Source organism: Sciurus carolinensis, chromosome 6 (assembly GCF_902686445.1).
Source record: "Sciurus carolinensis chromosome 6, mSciCar1.2, whole genome shotgun sequence".
NCBI classification, from domain to species: domain Eukaryota; kingdom Metazoa; phylum Chordata; class Mammalia; order Rodentia; family Sciuridae; genus Sciurus; species Sciurus carolinensis.
The window spans coordinates 96,177,124-96,196,396 of NC_062218.1; the positions used below are offsets into that span (position 1 = coordinate 96,177,124).

Consider the following 19,273-nt stretch of genomic DNA (forward strand, 5'->3'; position numbering starts at 1 on the left):
AAATGGGATACATGTTGTTTCTGTTTGTACATGAAATAAAGGCATACCATTTGTGTAATCATACATCTACATAGGGTAATGGTATTTGATTCATTCTGTTATTTTTTTCCTTCCTCCCACCCCTCCCACCCCTCTTATCCTTCTATACAGTCCCTCCTTCCTCCATTCTTGTTTTATTGATTTTTGCTGAACTTTTGTAACTGTGACCAACCTATTGTAAATAACAAGAATAGTTTCAACAAGAATCTTGGCTGATATTTTCACTGACACTAGTGAGTAAAATAAAAATGAAACAACAAAGATACATAGTGGAACTTCACTCATTTGTCAATAATTGTGAGTGATTTGAATGAATTTGATAATGTTTAAATACCAGAAGAATATTGCCTCAATTTTCACTCTATTCATGATGTAACAGCTATAGATGTGACACACTTTTAAGTTTAATCTACAGTAATAACATTTTCTCCATCACTAGACAATTAAGAAAACAATTAAGTCAAGCCCAAATTTGGAGCATTTGTTGATTTCCCTGGTGCAAATACTTTCACCCTGGCGGGTTTCAAGCTATCAATATGATGTCACTGAACACAGTTATGAAAAGATGAGCCCCAGTATACTTCACAATACAGATACAATAGACGGAAAAACCTCAGGAGCACAGGAAATAGCAAAATACAATAAAAATTTTTTAAATGATAGGTGTTGAGTACTTATTAACTTTTCTTAATATAACCTATTGGATTATAATTTTATATCATTTAATTTTTAATAATGGTTTAATAGTCAACTCATAAAAATTCTGAAATTTCATAATAGACTCATTTCTTTGAGATGGCTTTGGCCCACAGATCTATGGTACGAGTTTATGGACCCGTCCTTCACCTCAAATTCTAGGGCAGCAGTAGCAGCATGAAGGGAAAGGGGATGCAGAACGTGTTGTTTCCCTTGAACCCCATCACTCTCAATGTGCTGCTGGGACTGCTTAGTCTTGTGGGATGTTCCCCTGAATTATTCAGACTGGTTGTTAGGGCTGAATTGTTGATGCCATCAACCAAACCATAAACTGAAAAAGGAAACAGAAGTGAATTTTTAAAAAACTAGTTTGATTTTCTTCATTAAATTTCATTCATTAAGGTTCTGGTTTTTTTAAGGACGATTTATTGAGGGAAAAATCATTATTGTAAAATTACTTTTTAAAGTAAATCTGGGATGGCATTAATCAAAATGTTAACAATTCTCTTAAGTGGTGAGTTTTTTTTCTTCTTGGTGATTTTCTGGAACTTCTAAATTTGTTACAACATATATATACATTACATTTTGGTAATAGAAAATAAAATTGAGACAAACCTTTAGTAGCATGATATTCAAACTGCATTGGGATTGTTCCTTTAAATACTAGAAGGATAAATAGCATTTTCAGTAAAACAAAGTTAAGGGATATAATATCACTATGCTCAATTTCACTTAAAGCCAGATATCCAGGAATTGAATGTGACTAATTATCAATTTCTATACAGATGGAGTCTTGTGTTGTCTTTCTCTTTCTTTCTTTCTCGCTCTCTCTCTCTCTCTCTCTCTCCACCCTCCCCTTTCTTCTTTCCTATCATTAAACAGCATCTCTGACTGTTTACTTTATTATATTCAGTTGCTTTATTTGGAAAACTTTAAGAAATAGGTAAAGCTTTTAAAAAGGGCAATTTGCCATGTGCAGCACACGTCTATAATCCCAGTGACTAGGGAGGCTAAGGCAGGATTGTAAATTCAAAGCAGTCTCAACAACTTAGTGAGGCTCTAAGGTAACTGAGACCCTGACTCAAAATGAAAAATAAAAAGTGCTGGAGACATGGTGCAGTGATTTTAAGCACTCCTGTGTTCAATCCCCAGTACCAAAAACAAACAAACAAACAAATAAAGGCAATTTATTGTATCATGAATGAAAAGTTGATATGGGCTGGGGGTGTGTGTGACTCAGTGATACAGCATATGCTTAGCATGTGTGAAGCCCTGGGTTCGATCCCCCGCCACCCCCCCGCCACACGCGTGCGCACACACGCACACGCACACACACACACACACACACACACAAATTGATACAGGCTTAAGAGAGAGAAGGAATAAAAATATGTAATTGATTTCATGACAGATCTTCAAACATTTTCTATGACCACTTTGATTGGAAATGGAATTCATACCTCCTCATGATTTCTTTCCAATATCAATCTATTTCTGTAAAATTATGCCAAAATTTAGCAGTCTAAAATTCTGACATGAAACTGCTGGCTAAGGCTGTGATATCATCTGAAGGCTTGACTGAGGAAATCCACGTCTCAGCTCCCACATGAGATTATCGGCAGGATCCAGATTCTGATAAGCTGTTACGCTAAGAACACTCAGCTCCTCACAGCCTTTTGCGCAGAGGCCTTACTCAGTTCAATACCCTGTGGGCCTCTTGGTAGGGAAGTTTGCAACATGATAGCTGGCTTCCCTCAGAGTAAAAGTGAGAGAAATCTAAGATATTTGTTCTTTTATCTGTCACTATTCTTCATTGCCAGTTGTCCATTTCTTCAAAAAACATTGTTTGACTTATTTTGTCAAGTTTTTTAAATTTTTTAATTGTTTAAAGAATTAGGGTGTATCTGGTATTTATCACTCCATGTTGTCAGGAAATGGAACTGTCTGAAAGTCTTTTATCAATAGTCCTATCATATTTCTGTTAAAAACAAATCAAATTTATTTTTATGAAAATAAGGCAGTATTACTTTACTCTTATTTATTGAATTAATATAAAAATTACATTCCTCTTTTAGAAACAAATTAAAACTATCTAGCAGGGTTGTGGTGAGGATTAAGAATCTAGCACAGTGTACAGCACATGTGATATATGTACCATTAACTTAAATCTTTTTTTCTCCCACATCTACAGACATATGCAATATAATCTTTGCCCACTGCCTCACCTACCCTTATCCATTCCATTCTTTTCCTCTTTCATGTTTCTATTTAAAATGTACTCAAGAAGACATATGAATAGGAAGTAACTTAAATTTTATTTTAAAATCCAAGTGCAAATCAATATAGCATACCACTACTTAGACACTGATGAACTTTTACATTCATTAATTCAACAGACATTTATTAACTAACCACCAATGTCAGGCATGGTGCTAGGCAGTGGGTATTCACTGGTGAACAAAGCATCTTCACCTCCTAATGAGTTCCCCGTTTACTGGGTGGACAGTAAAGAAATAGTAAGTATATAATTTAAAAACAGAGTGCCATTGAAGAAATAAGGAACAATGATGAAGAATAATGGAGACGGTTGGAGGAATATTTACTTAGGAATGCTGGTGTTTCTGAAGTGACATTGAAACTGAAATCTGAAAGACAGCACATTTAACACGTAAAAAACAAAGAGAGTTCTAAGAAATCAAATCAACGTGTACAAAGCAGAGAAAGTTAGGAACTAGAAATGACTGAAAAGTAGTAGGGAGCAGTGAGGTGTCAACAAGTTAGAGGGCACACTTGGAATAAAATGCCAACTTCTTACCAGGGCCTCAAGGACCTACTTGATTTGGTCCCTGCTTCCTCCTGACCATACTTCCTGACAATGTGCACATGGTCTACTTCTTAGCCCCTCTTACACACCAGACTCATTCCCAACTTAGGCCTGTTTTCCTGTTCCCTGTCTGAAAGACTCTGCCCTAGGACCTTCCCAATACTTATGTGTTCCATGCATTCATATTCCTTATTACTGTAAACCTAGAGCCTGGAGCAGTATCTAGTATGTAACAGAACCCCTAGTGACATTGTTAACACTGAATGAAATTGAGCTGGAAAGGTAATGCAAGGTAAAGTACTGATCAAATTGAGACAAGCCGGGAGGACTTCCTGAAGAGGAACGTTTTGAAACAGAACGGGGGAGGAGGTTAGGGGCGCAGTTACAAAACAAGAACTTGTTCATCTCAAGTCTTCTCCACTAGAATAGGAGCTCCTTTGGCATGCTAGAGCCGGGTTTCAGTCAATCTATCATCAGGGGCTAGCCGGGGCTTCTTATGGTGGGAGCCCGGTAGATAGCTGCAGAATAACTGGCTGCAGTGTGCGCAGAAGATTCTATTAACTTGGCTGCAGTACACTTCAGGAAAGGTGAACAGGTCTGACGACTCCGCAGTCCGCTTTCCCAGCAGCCACGGTCACAGAAGAACGCCGTGAAACCGGACGTTGCCGAAAGAGCGCAGCAGCCCGTGCGCCTGCGCACTGCGGCTTCGGGACCCGAGGCAGCGGGACGCCCGCCTGCATTTGCGCGTGCGCATTGTATTCTTCCCGCCTCCAACAAGATGGCGGAGGCCAAGTAGTGAGGGGGCGGGGTGTAGCCGCCGGAAACCCGGCCGCTGCTTGGGGGAAGCTTCGGGCGAAGGCCCGGGGGGCAGCGGACTGAGGCTGGCGCGATGCTGTTCCCGGGAAGCGCTGTTGGCTGCTGGTGAGGAAGGTGAAGCCTTCCCGGGCGCCCGGCGCCCCCTATGTACGTCTCCCTGGGCTCGGGTCCTGTAGCCGCTTTGCCTGCTTCTGTACCATCCGCAACTCTCGGGTCCTGGAGCTCCAGCGGCGGCAGGGGCTGTGTCCGGCCGAAGAGCCCAGGCATCGCCCGTGCTTCTGGCCGCCGGGCGAGCGTCTGGCAGGTGAGTGAGGCTGCGAGCCTTGGCGTCTCCCGCCCTGGTAAAGCTCCTTGGGCTTTTCCCCGCCGCACTCCGAAACCTGTGGGCTCGGTGGGCTCGGCCGGCTCTGCGGCTCTCGTCTCCATGTCCCACCGGCTTCCCGCCCTGCGCCCCCTTTTAGGCCTCCACTTGGCCTCTGGCTTCACAGGTCCTTCATTCTCATACAGTGGGCGAGGGTCGTGACGCTCTCTGTCCTCTTCACCTTTCTTGGCTACTGAGCAAGCTTCACCCGGAGAACGGTGCCCGGTTCGCGTTAGGTAGGCGGGTCGCCCTCCCCTCCTGTTTTAGTGGCTTCCCAGTCTTCCTTGTTTCGATCTTATTGCTTCTTTTCAAAGTTTTTAGCTCTTTATCTAGGAAGATTACCCGAAAGCCCGGCATGTGGAGTTACAAAGAAAAGACTTGTATTCCAGAGGGCGGTGAATTCTGTCCACCTTGAGGGAATCTAGTCTGGGATGGTTTAGGAGGATCTACTAGAACTCACGCAGAGTAGGGGAATGGTGCTGGTGATGGCAAGTGATTGTTCATCTAAATAATTAATGTCTTTCGGTGTAGTAAAAATCTCTGGTTTCTGAACTTTTGAGGCTAGGTTTTTGTAAATCCAGTGAAAGAATTGGACTTGTTACGTTCCTTTTAAAAAGGAAGACCGTATAAATGTAAGATATCACGTAACGACCCAAGAAAAGAAAAGCAAATTATTCTTTTATTCCCTGTGGCTTAGGTTGCACACTGAAGCTTTAGGATCCTGTTTTGTACAAGCCCTTCGTTATATTTAGAAAGACTAAAATGGAAAAAAAAAACTTTTTAAGCTCCAAACTTCTCAAATTGCTTGTATTCCCAATTGTTGCTACTGCTTGACAAGTCCTATAAACCTTAATATTTTCTGTAAAATTTAGATTTGTGCCAGTCTTCCCTCTCCCTCCTTTGGCACTGTGGCAGTGGTTATCACAATTTATTGATATAAGAAACTGTCCTAAATAAATGATGTGATCCCTTGCCAAAGTTTATAAGTACAAACTGTAGAATAAAAGTGGTAGTAGTAGTATAGAATCAAAGTGGCTGATTATTTCATCTTTTCCTATAATTGGATTATGTATTGAGCCCCCAAAATGTAGGTGTGTGATTAAAAATATAAACGATGTATTGTATGCCCTTTAAAGTTGACATGGGTAGGCCTTTATAATTAAATTTTAGAGATAGAATTGTTCAGTTTCTAAGACAAAATATTTCTGTTTGATTCTTGTAGTTCATTTGTTTGTTGGCAGCCTTTACTTTTCCGAATTCAAATACTGCATGTGTTTAGACCTTGTCTCTCAGTTTTGTGCTTTCATTTGAAGGGGCAGTAGGAAAGTTGGGGCTGCTGAGCTGCAATCAATGGCTAACTGCTTCTGGCAAAATGATTTGAAGCTCCATGTCAAAACTTCTCTGACCACAAACTCTCATTAAAACTTCTCACTATTCCACTCTTAACGAACTTGTTTTCTCTTTCACTGTCTTTATGAAACCTCTTTGTCTATTCATGCAACCCGCCTACTGCTGGTACCATTTGACTATGTAACCAGGATCATCAATTTTTACCAAGCTTTTATTGATGGCACAGAATTCTTCACTTTCTTTAGATGTAACCTTTATAGTCCCCAGCCCTGAATAGGTCTCATCTTCTTTATCAGTTTGATCCCTGAAATGCTGAGGGTTGCCAAAAAGCAGTTACATAAAGAATATTGGTTAGTTTTCATACCAACTTGTGTACTGTCCTGGGTCTTTAGTGTTGTGTTCATTTTGTCTCATTTATAGAAGTAATATATTGGCTCTTGTAATTGAAAGTGCATAGGTAGAAGTGAAGTGTTGTTTGTCTCATTTATTGATCTCTTCCTGTTATGAAAAAGAACATCTTCTATTACCCAATTTTCTTCTTAATATTATCGCCTTGTTTGTTTATATCTTAAAGGAGGAAATATCTTTTCTTCTTTTCAACAGCAGCCCCCTCCAGATGTATTCATGATCATCCCTTCCCATCTCTCTAGAACTGTCCTTTATTATTTCTTATCCATCTTCACTCTCTCCCTCTCTAGACTACATACATACTTATGCCTTTTCCAGGGCTGCCAAATGCAAGTGCTGTATGTTCTTCAATTCTGGGATACAATTCTGAATTTTGACTTTGCTATGCTATTATGTTTTTATTTTTTTCCCCAAAGGCTCATTTTTTTCATCCCAGGAACCTGGTATAGTGGGAATAACATTGACTTTGAGCCATATAGATCTTTTAATCTTGTGTTTGAAGTCTTTTAAGACCACTTAGTGGTTATGTAACTGTGGTCATATTACTACTCAAAGTGTTCTGTGTTTATAAAGTACTTAACCTCACCCAGTGAATATGGAAGGAGTTAATACATGTTAAATGTCCATCCAATTGTTTGGCACATTGTGGAATTCTTTTTTTTTTTTTTTTGGTGGTGCTGGTGATTGAACCCATGGCCTTGTGCTTGCAAGACAAGCACTCTACCAACTGAGCTATATCCCCAGCCCTTACGTTGTGGAATTCTTAAATTCATTCTTCCTTTTCATCACGACTTCCATTACTATTTCACCACTGAAGTTGGTATTTTAAAAGTCACCTGTGGCCTCCTAATTACCAAATCCAACAACCTTTCTTTTGTTATCTTTGATTTCCTTAGCCCATTTGTGAAATATATTCTATGGTAATAAAATGATTTATTTCTTGGTTCTACGTTGTACTTCTTGATTCCTTATTTCTCTGAAAGTTTCTTCACATTTCCTACCCTCTCTTGACTTTGTTCATATTCCTAAACATAGCTGTTAGGCTGCAAACAGGATTTAAGAACAGAAGTAATATATTGGCTCTTGTAATTGAAAGTGCATAGGTAGAAATGAAGTGTTGTTTGTTCAGAGATCATGTCATTGGAGCTGAAGTTCCACGTCTCCTCAATTCTCTCAATATTGTCCTCCCATTTGGGTTTTATACTTCCACTGGTTTCAAAAAGATGGCCACCAGCAATGTTCATGTTATAGCTTTCTTTATTTATTTTCAAAGGGAGAGGGACTGCTTCTCTTCTATCCTTTCCCTAAAATCCTCAGCTTTACTATGAACAAACAGATCATGCTGCCAAGCCTGAAACAATATCTTTGTTCAGAGGGATGGAATTATTCTAACTGGCCTTGCCAATGGAATAAATCCTATCTAAAAATAAGGAGTGCAGCACAATGCAGGAGAGATAGAATGGATCCTGGGAAGGTAATAAGTGTCCTCAAGAATCTGCATGGTTTTCACTGTATTTTTCTTGGTGGTCATATCCTTTTTGCCTTTATGATTATAAATCATGTCTGTATGGGTGTTTTTCACTTCTGTAACTCTACTTCCCACTTCTACTGTTTGCCATATGTCTCTTAAATGTATTATCATAAGTCTAACTCATGCTAAACTGAATCAGTTTGATCCGTACCCTACACCTACCCTCACTTCATGTGTTTATATGTGTGTTTGTACTCCTCTTCTTCCTGACTTCTCTTTTGTAACCACCTCTCTCTCAGCCACCCAGTCTAAAAACCTTACAGTCATCTTAGTGGTTCTTTGATTGCCAATCAGTGGTCAGAGCTTGATTACATCTTATATTGTGCCCCAAGTTATAGAATACTCAACTAAAAATGATTTAAACAGTATCTCACATAAAAAAGTTTAGAGTTGGAGGAGTCCATGGTTAGTCAATTTAACTGAACAGTGATATTATCAAGGATCCAGGTGTTTTCCATCTTTAAACGTGACTATCCTTAGTGTGCTGACCTTTGTACTTGTCCCATCATGGTTGCAGATGAATCTTTCTACTCAGGCATCATAGTTCTCAGACAGCTAACAAAGAAAAGTAGAAGTTTGCCCTCTTATCTCTTGATTAGGCAAGAAAACGTGTCACAGAACGTCTATATCAAATGTCCATCCTGACATGCCCATCCCCCAGTTGCAGGAAGGCTAGGAAAACCAATATGTGGTATTTCAGTCTAGGAAGAAGGTAGGCAGATGACTGAAGAGAAGGTAACAGTGTCAGTGACATACCTTATAGTATTGTATAAAGAAGAAGTTTAAATAAGAATTCTCAAAGAGTATTATTTACCCCAAGAGTTAATGTAAGCTGTACAAAGGATTTTGGCCAGATATTCGGATAATCGTAAGTGATTGTCTAAAAATTGATTAATATGTAAAATTTTAATAAATTTGGTATATTAGGATATTTGGGTTCTTTAAAGATCGATATTAAGTACATTAAGCATACTCAGTAGAACCACTATAAGAAACAGTGATATATAACAGCTTTTATGAAATAGATTTGTGGTTCCCCTTGGGAGTGAGAGACATGGGGAACATTTTTGGTTGTCACAGTAACTTCAGGGCCAGTGATTATTAGTGAGTGCAGGCCAAATACACTAAGTGTCCTGTGATATTTGGAGTGGTCCACAAAACAAAGAATTGTCCCTTCAAAAATGCCACTACACACTGAAATAGGCAAATGCTTTGCCTTTTGAAAGATTTCACTAGGATTCATCTGTATTATATTCTAAGTTGCAGAAAACCAAATTCAAACTGGCTTAAACATAAAAGGAAGTGTTACTTCCTTGTAGTTAAACTTTAGCTAAGGTATAATCCAGTGGCTCATATAAAATCAAGGACTTGGCCCAGTTTCTCTAATTGGGTCTTCTCTATCATTTCCCTTGTTTTGGTTTCATACTCAGGCCATCCTGTCTTGTGATAGCAAATTTTCAGACTTAATACCCTCATTTCACATACAAAATAAAAGAAAAATAGCTTTTTTCCCCCCAGTTCTGGGAATTAAACCCATGTTCTCATACATTCTAGGCAGGTGTGCTACCCCTGAGCTATATCCCTCACTCTTTTTGTTTGATTTTGAGATAGGGTCCTGCAAAGTAAAAGTGCAAAGTGCATATGTAAATATTCAGAAATTCAAAATCCCAAACATTTCTGATCCCAAGCATTTTTAATAAGGGATACTCAGCATATACCAAATAAAAATGTAAATGTTATTAAACGATTAAACTATATTGTTTAGGGAATAATGAAAAGGGGGGAAGCTGTACAAGTTAAGTTCAGACACATTTTTTTTCCAAATATTTTTAATATACTGTTGGTGAAATCCAAGGGTGCAGAGCCCATGAATATGGAGAACTGGCTGTGTTTTCTCAATCAATAAAGCTGAACGCGTGTCATTTATTTAACAAAGATTTTTAGAGGCTGGGGTTATAGTTCAGTAGTAGAGTGCTAGCATGTGCAAGACTTTGGGTTTGATCCCCAGTAGTGTAAAACCAACCCAGATTTTTTGAGTCTGCTCTGTGCAGGTAGTGTGACCAGAATAGTGAACAAAGCCTGTACTCTCTTTGTACCCCACCCCCTTCACACATGCACATACAAATAATATCAGGTAGTATACAAGCTTCGAAATCAGTAGGTTCAGTGGATAAAGCCTAATGGGATGCTAGTTTAGATACGCTGGTAAACAGAGGGCTTTTTGAGAAGCCTTTGAGCTGAGAGATCTGAATGAATGAAGTAATGGGCTAAGTCACAGAACGATGTACATGTTAGAGGGCTTATACTGTCCTTGTCAGGATTTGAAATCAACATTGTGCTAGCCTTAAAAAATGAACTGACGCTCATTTTCTGTAAGAATTTGTGTATGGCTGGAATTGTTTCTTTATAAATGTTAATAATTCAGCAGAGAATCTGGAATGGGAATTTTCTTCATGGAAAACTTTTTATAATTTGATATCCCCCTTCTTTTATTTTATTTTTTGCAATGCTAGAGATTGAACCTAGTGCTTCACACATAGCTAGGCGAGCTCTCTACCACTGAGCTATAACCCCAGCCCACAATTTCTCATTTTTAAAAAAAATTGTTTAATTTGTTCTAATTAGTTATACATGACAGTAGAATGCATTTTGACACATCATATGTACATGGAGTCAACTTCTCATTCATCTGGTTGTACAAGATGTAGAGTTACACAGGTCATGTAATCATATATGCACATAGGGTAATAATGTCCAGTTCATTCTACTATCATTCCAACCCCAATGCCCCCTCTCCTTCCTTCTCTCCCCTCTGACTAGTCCAAAATACCTCTATTCTCTGCCCACCCGCCCCTTATTGTGAATTAGCATCCGCATATCAGTGAAAACATTTGGCCTTTGGTTCTTTGGGATTGGCTTATTTCGCTTAGCATAATATTCTCCAGTTCCATCCATTTTCTGGCAAATGCCATAATTTCATTCTTTAAGGCTGAAAAATATTCCATTGTGTGTATATACAATAGTTTCTTTATATCCATTCATCTGTTGAAGGGCACCTAGGTTAATTCCATAGTTTAGCTATTATGAATTGAACTGCTATAAACATTGATGTGGCTAGTATGCTAATTTAAGTCTTTTGAGTATAAACCTAGGAGTGGGATCACTGGGTCATGGTGGCTCGGTTCCACATTTTCTTAGGAATTTCCATACTGCTTTCCATAGTGTTTGCACCAATTTGCAGTCCCCCCAGCAATGTACGAGTCTTCCTTTTTCCCCACATCTTGCCAACAGTTATTGTTGCTTGTATTCTTGATGGTTGCCATTTTGACTGGAGTGAGATGGAATCCAGTGTAGATTTTTTTTTTTTTAGTTGTAGATGGACACAATAACTTTATTTTATTTATTTATTATTATGTGATGCTGAGGATCGAATGCAGTTCCTCACATGTGCCAGGCAAGTACTCTTACCACTGAGCCACAACCCCAGTCCCTCAGTGTAGTTTTGATTTGCATTTCTCTAATTGCTAGAGATGTTGGACATTTTTCATATTCTTTTAAGAAAATATTGATCTTTGGGGAATTTTGCATTTTTGTCTTTATAGTCTTTTTTTAATTATTTTTTTTATTTTTTACAGGCTGCATTTTGGTTTATTGTACATAAATGGGATACATCATTTTGTTTCTATGGTTGTACACGATGTAGATTCATACCATTCGTGTAATCGTACATAGGGTAATGATGTCTGTCTCATTCCACCATCTTTCATACCCCTGCCCCCTCCTCCCTCTTATCTCCCTCTAAATAATCTAAAGTTCCTCCATTCTTCTCTTACCCCCTAGCCCCCCATCCCCATTATGTATCATCATCCACTTATCAGAGAAAAACATTTGGCCTTTGATTTTTGGGGTTTGGCTTATTTCACTTAGCATGATATTCTCCAGTTCCATTCATTTATCTGCAAATGCCATATTATTATTCTTCATGGCTGAATAATATTCCATTGTGTATATATACCAGAGTTTCTTTAACCATTCATCTGTTGAAGGGCATCTAGGTTGGTTCCACAATCTAGCTATAGTGAACTGAGCTACTATAAACATTGATGTGACTGTGTTACTGTAGTATGCTAATTTCAAGTCCTTTGAGTATAAACTGGGGAGTGGGATAACTGGGTCAAAAGGTGAGTCCATTCCAAGTTTTTTGAGGATTCTCCACACTTTTTTCCACAGTGACTGCACCAATTTGCAACTTCACCAGCAACGTAAAAGTGTGCCTTTTTCCCCACATCCACGCCAACATCTACTATTGTTTGTGTTCTTGATAATAGCCATTCTAATTGCAGTAAGATGATCATATATTTGTTGATTGACTGTACTTTTGTGAACTGTCTCTTCAGTTCGACAATTTCTCATTTTTAAGCTCATATAGATTTTGTCTTGTGAAAATTTTAGTAATTTTCCCCCTAAGAATTTATCTTTTTCATCTAAAAATTTAAATTTACTGGCATAAAGTCGGTTATGTTAAGTATTCTGTTGACCTTTTAATGACTATAGGAAAGAATTCAGTTTTCATGTACCACATAGATTATTTGTACCTTCTCTTTTTCCTTTGTCAGTTTCACAAGAGATTGTCTTTCTGTAGAATCAAATTATTAATTTGTCATTTCTTTCCATTGTATATTCTTCTTTTATTGCATTAATTTCTTTATTTCCTTGCTTCTACTATCTGGGAGTTTACTTGGTTTTTCTTTTGTTAACTTTGTAGTCCTTTACTTTCAGTACTTCTTTTAAAATATACTCATTTAAGGCTAAGCATTTCCCTTTTGAAGCACTATTTAGCTAACTGTATAACTAGTTTGGGTACGTAGGGGTTTTGTGTGTGGCGGGGGGGGGTTTGTTTTGGGTTTTTTTGTTTTTTTTGGTACCAGGGAATGAACCCAGGGGCACTTACCCAGTTAGCCACATCCCCAACCCTTTTTTATATTTTATTTATTTAGAGACAGGATCCTGCTGAGTTGCTTAGTGCCTCACCATTGCTGAGGCTGGCTTTGAACTTTCATTCCTCCTGCCTCAGCCTCCTGAGCCACTGGAATTATAGGTGTGCACCACAGCACCCAGCTTAGTATTTAGTACTTTTATAATTCATTTTAAGTTTTCTAATTTTCATTATGATTTCTACTTTGACTTTTGAATTATTTGGAATAATTTGCAATTTCTAAACATATGGAGATTTTCTAGTTACCTTTTCATTTGTTTTTAAGTTCTAACATTTTTTAGGTGTAATCTAAGAACACACTCTGTTTCAAGAATCCTGTTAATTTTAGATTTTGAGATGACCCCAACACAATACAGTCATCCCTAGGTTTCCATAGGGAACTGGTTTCAGACCTCCCCACAGATAACCAAAATCCACAAATGCTCAAGTCCCTTATATAAAATCATGTAAAATTTATGTATAACATATGCACAGCCTCTGTGTATTTTAAATCATCTCTAGATTAGTTACAATACGTAATATTATGTGAATTTTATATAAATAGTTATACTGAATTGTTTAGGGAATAATGACAAAGGAAATAATTCTATACAGGTTCAGTACAATTTTTTAAACATATTTTTGATTGATGGGATGCAGAATCCATGGATACAGAAGGCCAATTATTTGTTGTCTTTTCTTCTCTGTAGTTTTGTGTGTAGTGTCTTTAAGTATCACTAGTGATCTTTTGTTTACTCCTATCAATTACTGAAGAGTATGTGAAAATACTTCATTCAGATCTGATTTCCCCTTGTAGTTTTTGTCAACTTAAGCAGTTGAGGTTATGCTAGTGGTGGCATAGAGATGCATATTGATGATGTCTTCTCAGTGACTTTACATTATGAAGCGATCCTCTTTTATTCTGGTAGTACTTTCTGCTTTAGAATCTAGTTTGGGATTAGTGTATAACTTCAGCTTTCTATTTATTACTGTTTGCATGAGCAGGTCTTTTTCCATTCTTTTACCTCCAGACTTATATTCTTTTGTTTTAGGTGTCTTTTATGTGATATATTTGGACTTAAATCTTATTATATACATTTGTGTCATGGGCTAATTCTTTTCTTTTCTCACCTTTATAAGTATTTAGATTAATTGGCTGTTTCATCATTTAGATTTTCCTCTCATTATTTGGAGGTTATGACCTCTTTTTCTCTTCTCTTACTAGTGACTCTAGAAATTACAGTATACATCTTATAAAGTATAATATTAAGCCATAACTTTAGTCTCTTCTAAGATGATGCAAGTAAATTCTATTTACTTGCAGCAATACTCATATAATATTGTTGTTGTACATTTTAGTTCATTCCTATTTTCCTTCTCCCTCATTTTTATTTTACACTATCAGTATTCTGTGTCAGTCAACTCATGTATTTACTCATATTTTACATTTCCTGCACATTTAGGAGCATTTTCATTGATCTTAAAGAATCTGAATCACATCTTTCAGAATTTTATTTAGTATGCCTGAAAATGCCTATTTTATCTCATTTGGCTTTGTTCACTTGTTTGTTTTTGCCTCCTGCTTGCTAGGCAAACATTCCTCCATTGAGCTATCCACACTTTTTTTTTTTTTTTTTTTTTAAAGACAAAGTCTCCCTAAGATGCTCAGGTTGAACTTGTGATCCTCCTGCCTCAACTTCCAAGTAGCTGGGATTACAGGTGTGTGCCACTGAGCCTAGCTATTTTATCTCATTCTTGAAGGATATTTTTTTTCTAGATATAGATCTCTAGCATAACAGTTTATTCTTTGAGCACATTCTAGGTTGGTGCTTACTTCATTCTGTCCCATTCCCTTATTATTAGCTCTTTGTGTTTCTCTTTTTAAATTATATTTCCCCTTTTAAAGTAGCTATCATTTTGGTTTTAAGATTTTTAACTTTGTCTTTTTTTTCTGTTGTTTCACCATGCTGTGAATATGCATTTAATCTTTGGGCTTCAGGAATGTGTAAACTGGTGTCTTATCAGTCCTGAAAATTCTTTAGCAGTAGTTTCTTCAGATAGTACCTTTATCTCCTGGGTGCAGTGGTGCATGCCTATAATTCCAGCTGCTGCAGAGGCTGAGGCAGGAGTATCTCAAGTTTGAGACCAGCCTTGGCAACTTTGCAAGACTGAACACTCTCAAAATAAAAAATAAAAAGGTCTGGCATTGTAGCTCAGTGGTAAAGTGCCCCTGGGTTCACTCTCCAGTACTGCAAAATAAATAAAAAGCAAAAAAGATATTACTTTTGCCTCATATTCTATCGTACTTTTGGGATTCCAGGTTAGTATGTTAAGACCCTCTTATCTGTCTTTTACCCTCTTTTATGATTTCCCCCCCTTTTTTTTGTCCTAGAGACTTTATTCTGGATAGTTTTATCTTCAGAGTTCATGTTTTTTCACCTATGTTTAACCTGTTGCTAACTCATCCAGTAAGTACTTGATTTTAGGCTATTTTATTTCACAGTACTAGAATTTTTATTTTTTCAAATCTGTGTTATAGATATATATATATATATGTTTATAGTTTTCAGTCCTATATATATGTTCTATAGTTTTCAGTCCAAGCAAAAATATTTAAGCTTGACTTTTATCCTCTGGAGTATAATAAGCATAGTTATTTTGCTGTTTCTTAATGCCAGTGTTTCCAAGTCTCTGTGAATCTGATTCACTTGTCTGTAGTAGAAGTAATCTGATAAAGCTGATGTTTCTCTAAAGAAGATATTTGTTATTGCTAAGTGCCTGGGGGTATAAGACCATCTCAATCAAATTTCACATCTTTAACTTTCCTGGGCCACCTAGAAACTTAAATCTGACCTAAGTGCATAATAAGTTTTTGTTATGGTTTGAATATGGGTAGTGTCCCTCAGATATCCATGTGTTAAGCACTTGGTCCCAGGATTGTGCTAGAGGTAGTAGAACCTTTTAGAAGGTGTGGCCTAGTAGGAGGTCCTTAGCATTGCTAGTGTCCTATAGAAGAGGATTGTGGGGGCCTAGTTTCCTCCTTTTTTGCTTTGCTTCCTGGCTTATGAGGTGAAGATTTGCTCTGCCATGCACTGCAGCTGTGATGTGCTACCTTGCTAGAGATCCAAAGCAATGAAGCCACTAGATTACAAATTGGAAACTTTAGAACTGCAAGCCAAAACAAAACTTTTCTCTTTGTAAATTAATTATCTCATATTTTATTATACTAGTGGAAAACATTGTATAGTCTCTTGGTTCCTTTTTATTTGTAAAGTGTAGCCCTTGAGAATCTCAACCCAAAGCCAACGGTGTTTTCACTGTAGTCCTTACCCTTAGTAGTTTCCAGACTCTTACTTTGGTCCCCCAGTCCTTCAGTGCAGGCAGCAGACATCAAAGCTTAAATGTTTGTGTGCAAAGGCAAAAGGCAAAAGCTGAGATCACCTTTCTGGGTTCCTGACTTCTAATGGATTTGAGCTGGTTAGTCATTTCTCACTACATTAGTAGTTATTTGTTGCTTCAGACAGAGCACTAATCTCCAAAATTTATAAAGAACGTATAAAACTTTACACCAAAAATACAAAGAACCCAATCAATAAATGAACCAAGGAACTGGGCAGACACTTTACAGAAGATATACAGGCAATTAATAAATATATGAAAAAGTGTTCAACATCTGTTGTAATTAGAGAAATGCAAATTAAAACATAAACTCTAAGATTTCATCTTACTCCAATTAGAATGATTATTATCAAGAACACAGACAATAATAGATGTTGGCATGGATGTAGGGAAAAAGGCACACTTTTACATTGCTGTTGGAGTTGCAAATTGGCGCAGCTACTCTGGAAAGCAGTATGGAGATTCCTCAAAAAACTTGGAATGGACTCACCTTTTGACCCAGTTATCCCACTCCCCGGTTTATACCCAAAGGACTTGAAATTAGCATACTACAGTAACACAGTCACATCAATGTTTATAGCAGCTCAGTTCACAATAGCTAGATTGTGGAACCAACCTAGATGCCCTTCAACAGATGAATGGTTAAAGAAACTCTGGTGTATATATACACAATGGAATATTATTCAGCCATGAAGAATAATAATATGGCATTTGCAGATAAATGAATGGAACTGGAGAATATCATGCTAAGTGAAATAAGCCAAACCCCAAGAATCAAAGGCCAAATGTTTTTCTCTGATAAGTGGATGATGATACATAATGGGGATGGGGGAGTGAGGGGTAAGAGAAGAATGGAGGAACTTTAGATTATTTAGAGGGAGATGAGAGGGAGGAGGGGGCAGGGGTATGAAAGATGGTGGAATGAGACAGATATCATTACCCTATGTACATGTATGATTACACGAATGGTATGAATCTGCATTGTGTACAACCATAGAAATGAAAAGTTGTACCCCATTTGTGTACACTGTATCAAAACACAATATGTAAAAATAAATAAATAAAATTTTTAAAGAAATAAACTGATAATTAAACAAAAGAAAAGAAGATTAATATCTTAATCTAGCTTTTTAAATTGTTTTTGGAGGGATGATTGATCCAAATTGCCTCATCTGCTGTTTCTACAAGTGGAAGTTCAAAAATTTCTTTGACTGACTTGTTCAAGGAAGAGTTAGCATCTAAATGAACTATTTCTTTTGGTAATGCCCTTTTGTAGTATAAATGGGAATACCTGGGAAAGGTGAACAATTAAACTGTGGTTTAACTTTTTTTTTTTTTTTTTTTTTTGTAATCAGACTACTTCGTGTTATTTGCAAAGCTCCCAAGGGAAGGAGGCAGAAGATATTATTTGATTAGAGAAGTCAAAACATTTGATACTATGAACAGCATATTGGGACAGGAATTGTCCTTTTTGTAGGCAAATAGAATGTAATGGAAACATTTTGGAAGTAGGATGATGTGAGGTTAGAGGGAGAATGCATTGAGTTGAGAAAGGACTATAAACAGGTTTGTCCGTTAGCATTTTTGTTGGAATTTGGAGTTTATTTTCCATAATTAATGTGAGCATTCTATATGCTATCTGGATGTTGTGATTTTAATTTTGTATTTTTTTTACATTTCAAGGACAAAGTACAATTTTTTAATTGTACTCATATCTTTAAAATATTACCTGTGCAATTGAAACTTAAATTCAGAATTAAATTCATTAAATATGGAAGTTGGAATATAGATTGGAAATTCTAGGCAAACTAAGCTATAGTAGTTTTTACATTAATGTAAATTGAATGTTATTGAAACACTAAAAATGATATCAGTCTGTGAAATGAAACTGCAACAAAGACAAGGAAGACAGAAGAAATGAAAAGAATGACAAGAAAGAGATGGGTAAAATGACATAGACTTAAATAAAGAATTATTAAGGTGTTACATGTGCAATTTAAATTTGAATTCAGAATCAAATCCATTAAATATGGAAGTCAAACATAAGATTAGAAATTCTAGGCAAACTAAGCTACAGTGGTCTTTACATTAATGGTCATTCTTTGGGGGGAGTTGTTTAGTGGTGGGGTGGTGATGAAAATTTAATATAGCATATCAATGTAGTTTTGTAACTATTTGACTTGTTATCAGTCATAGCTGTTAGCATGAAATGCCATTTCTCCGCGTATAAATTGGTACACCAACAAAACGCAAAACACCTCTCTTAAAAGGAAGCCTAGAACTTCTTAATTTACTTACTACTTTTGTCTCTGCTAAAAGAAGACACTAAGTTGAAGATTCATGATAATTATAGTTTCTTTACTTCCCCCCTTTGTTAGATTTAAATAACTCTTTGTTTTAGATTTGCTTACTTGCCTTCAGAAAAACTGAAGGATGAAATGAGGAGGAAAGAGAATTTTAGAATTATAAGTAACTGTAGATGTGGTAAAATCTCTCTTGTGCCCTTCCTCCCACCCATCTTCTGTCTTAGGAAAGTGAAATCAGAAACCTAGGGGAGATGGGTGCCTAAATTATAGTAGACTAAAATTCAGACTTTCCCTCCATAGTTCCTTAAGGTTTTTTTCAGCTGTATGAGTCTACCAGGTATAGGTGATGATTTACTAATAACAGTATATTACGATCTGAAGATTTATTAATGCATCTTGATTATACATATATTCCTTGTAAATAGTTAATTTTAGACTTCCTAAGTTAAATTCATGAGTCTAGTATTCTAATTTCTTTAAGTTTGCCATCTGTGAATAAATTCAGATGTAAATCTGTTTTGGCCTTCAATCTTAGCTTTTATTAATGTCTGTGCTTTAGCTTTTGTTA

General features: G+C 37.0%; 1 protein-coding gene across 9 annotated transcripts in view; it reads left to right on the top strand.

Moving 5' to 3' along the window:
* The first annotated feature begins 4,335 nt into the window (after positions 1-4,335).
* Apc (APC regulator of WNT signaling pathway) overlaps positions 4,336-19,273 on the top strand; it is a 137,779-nt gene continuing 122,841 nt past the window's right edge. For 5 of the 9 annotated variants that reach the window (XM_047555011.1, XM_047555015.1, XM_047555017.1 and 2 more), the window contains exon 1: positions 4,336-4,679. In XM_047555011.1, coding sequence (XP_047410967.1) covers positions 4,521-4,679 — 159 coding nt within the window. In that variant the 5' untranslated portion in view covers positions 4,336-4,520. The remainder of the gene's footprint in view (positions 4,680-19,273) is intronic. The other 4 variants (XM_047555012.1, XM_047555016.1, XM_047555019.1 and 1 more) reach the window with 1 other exon arrangement.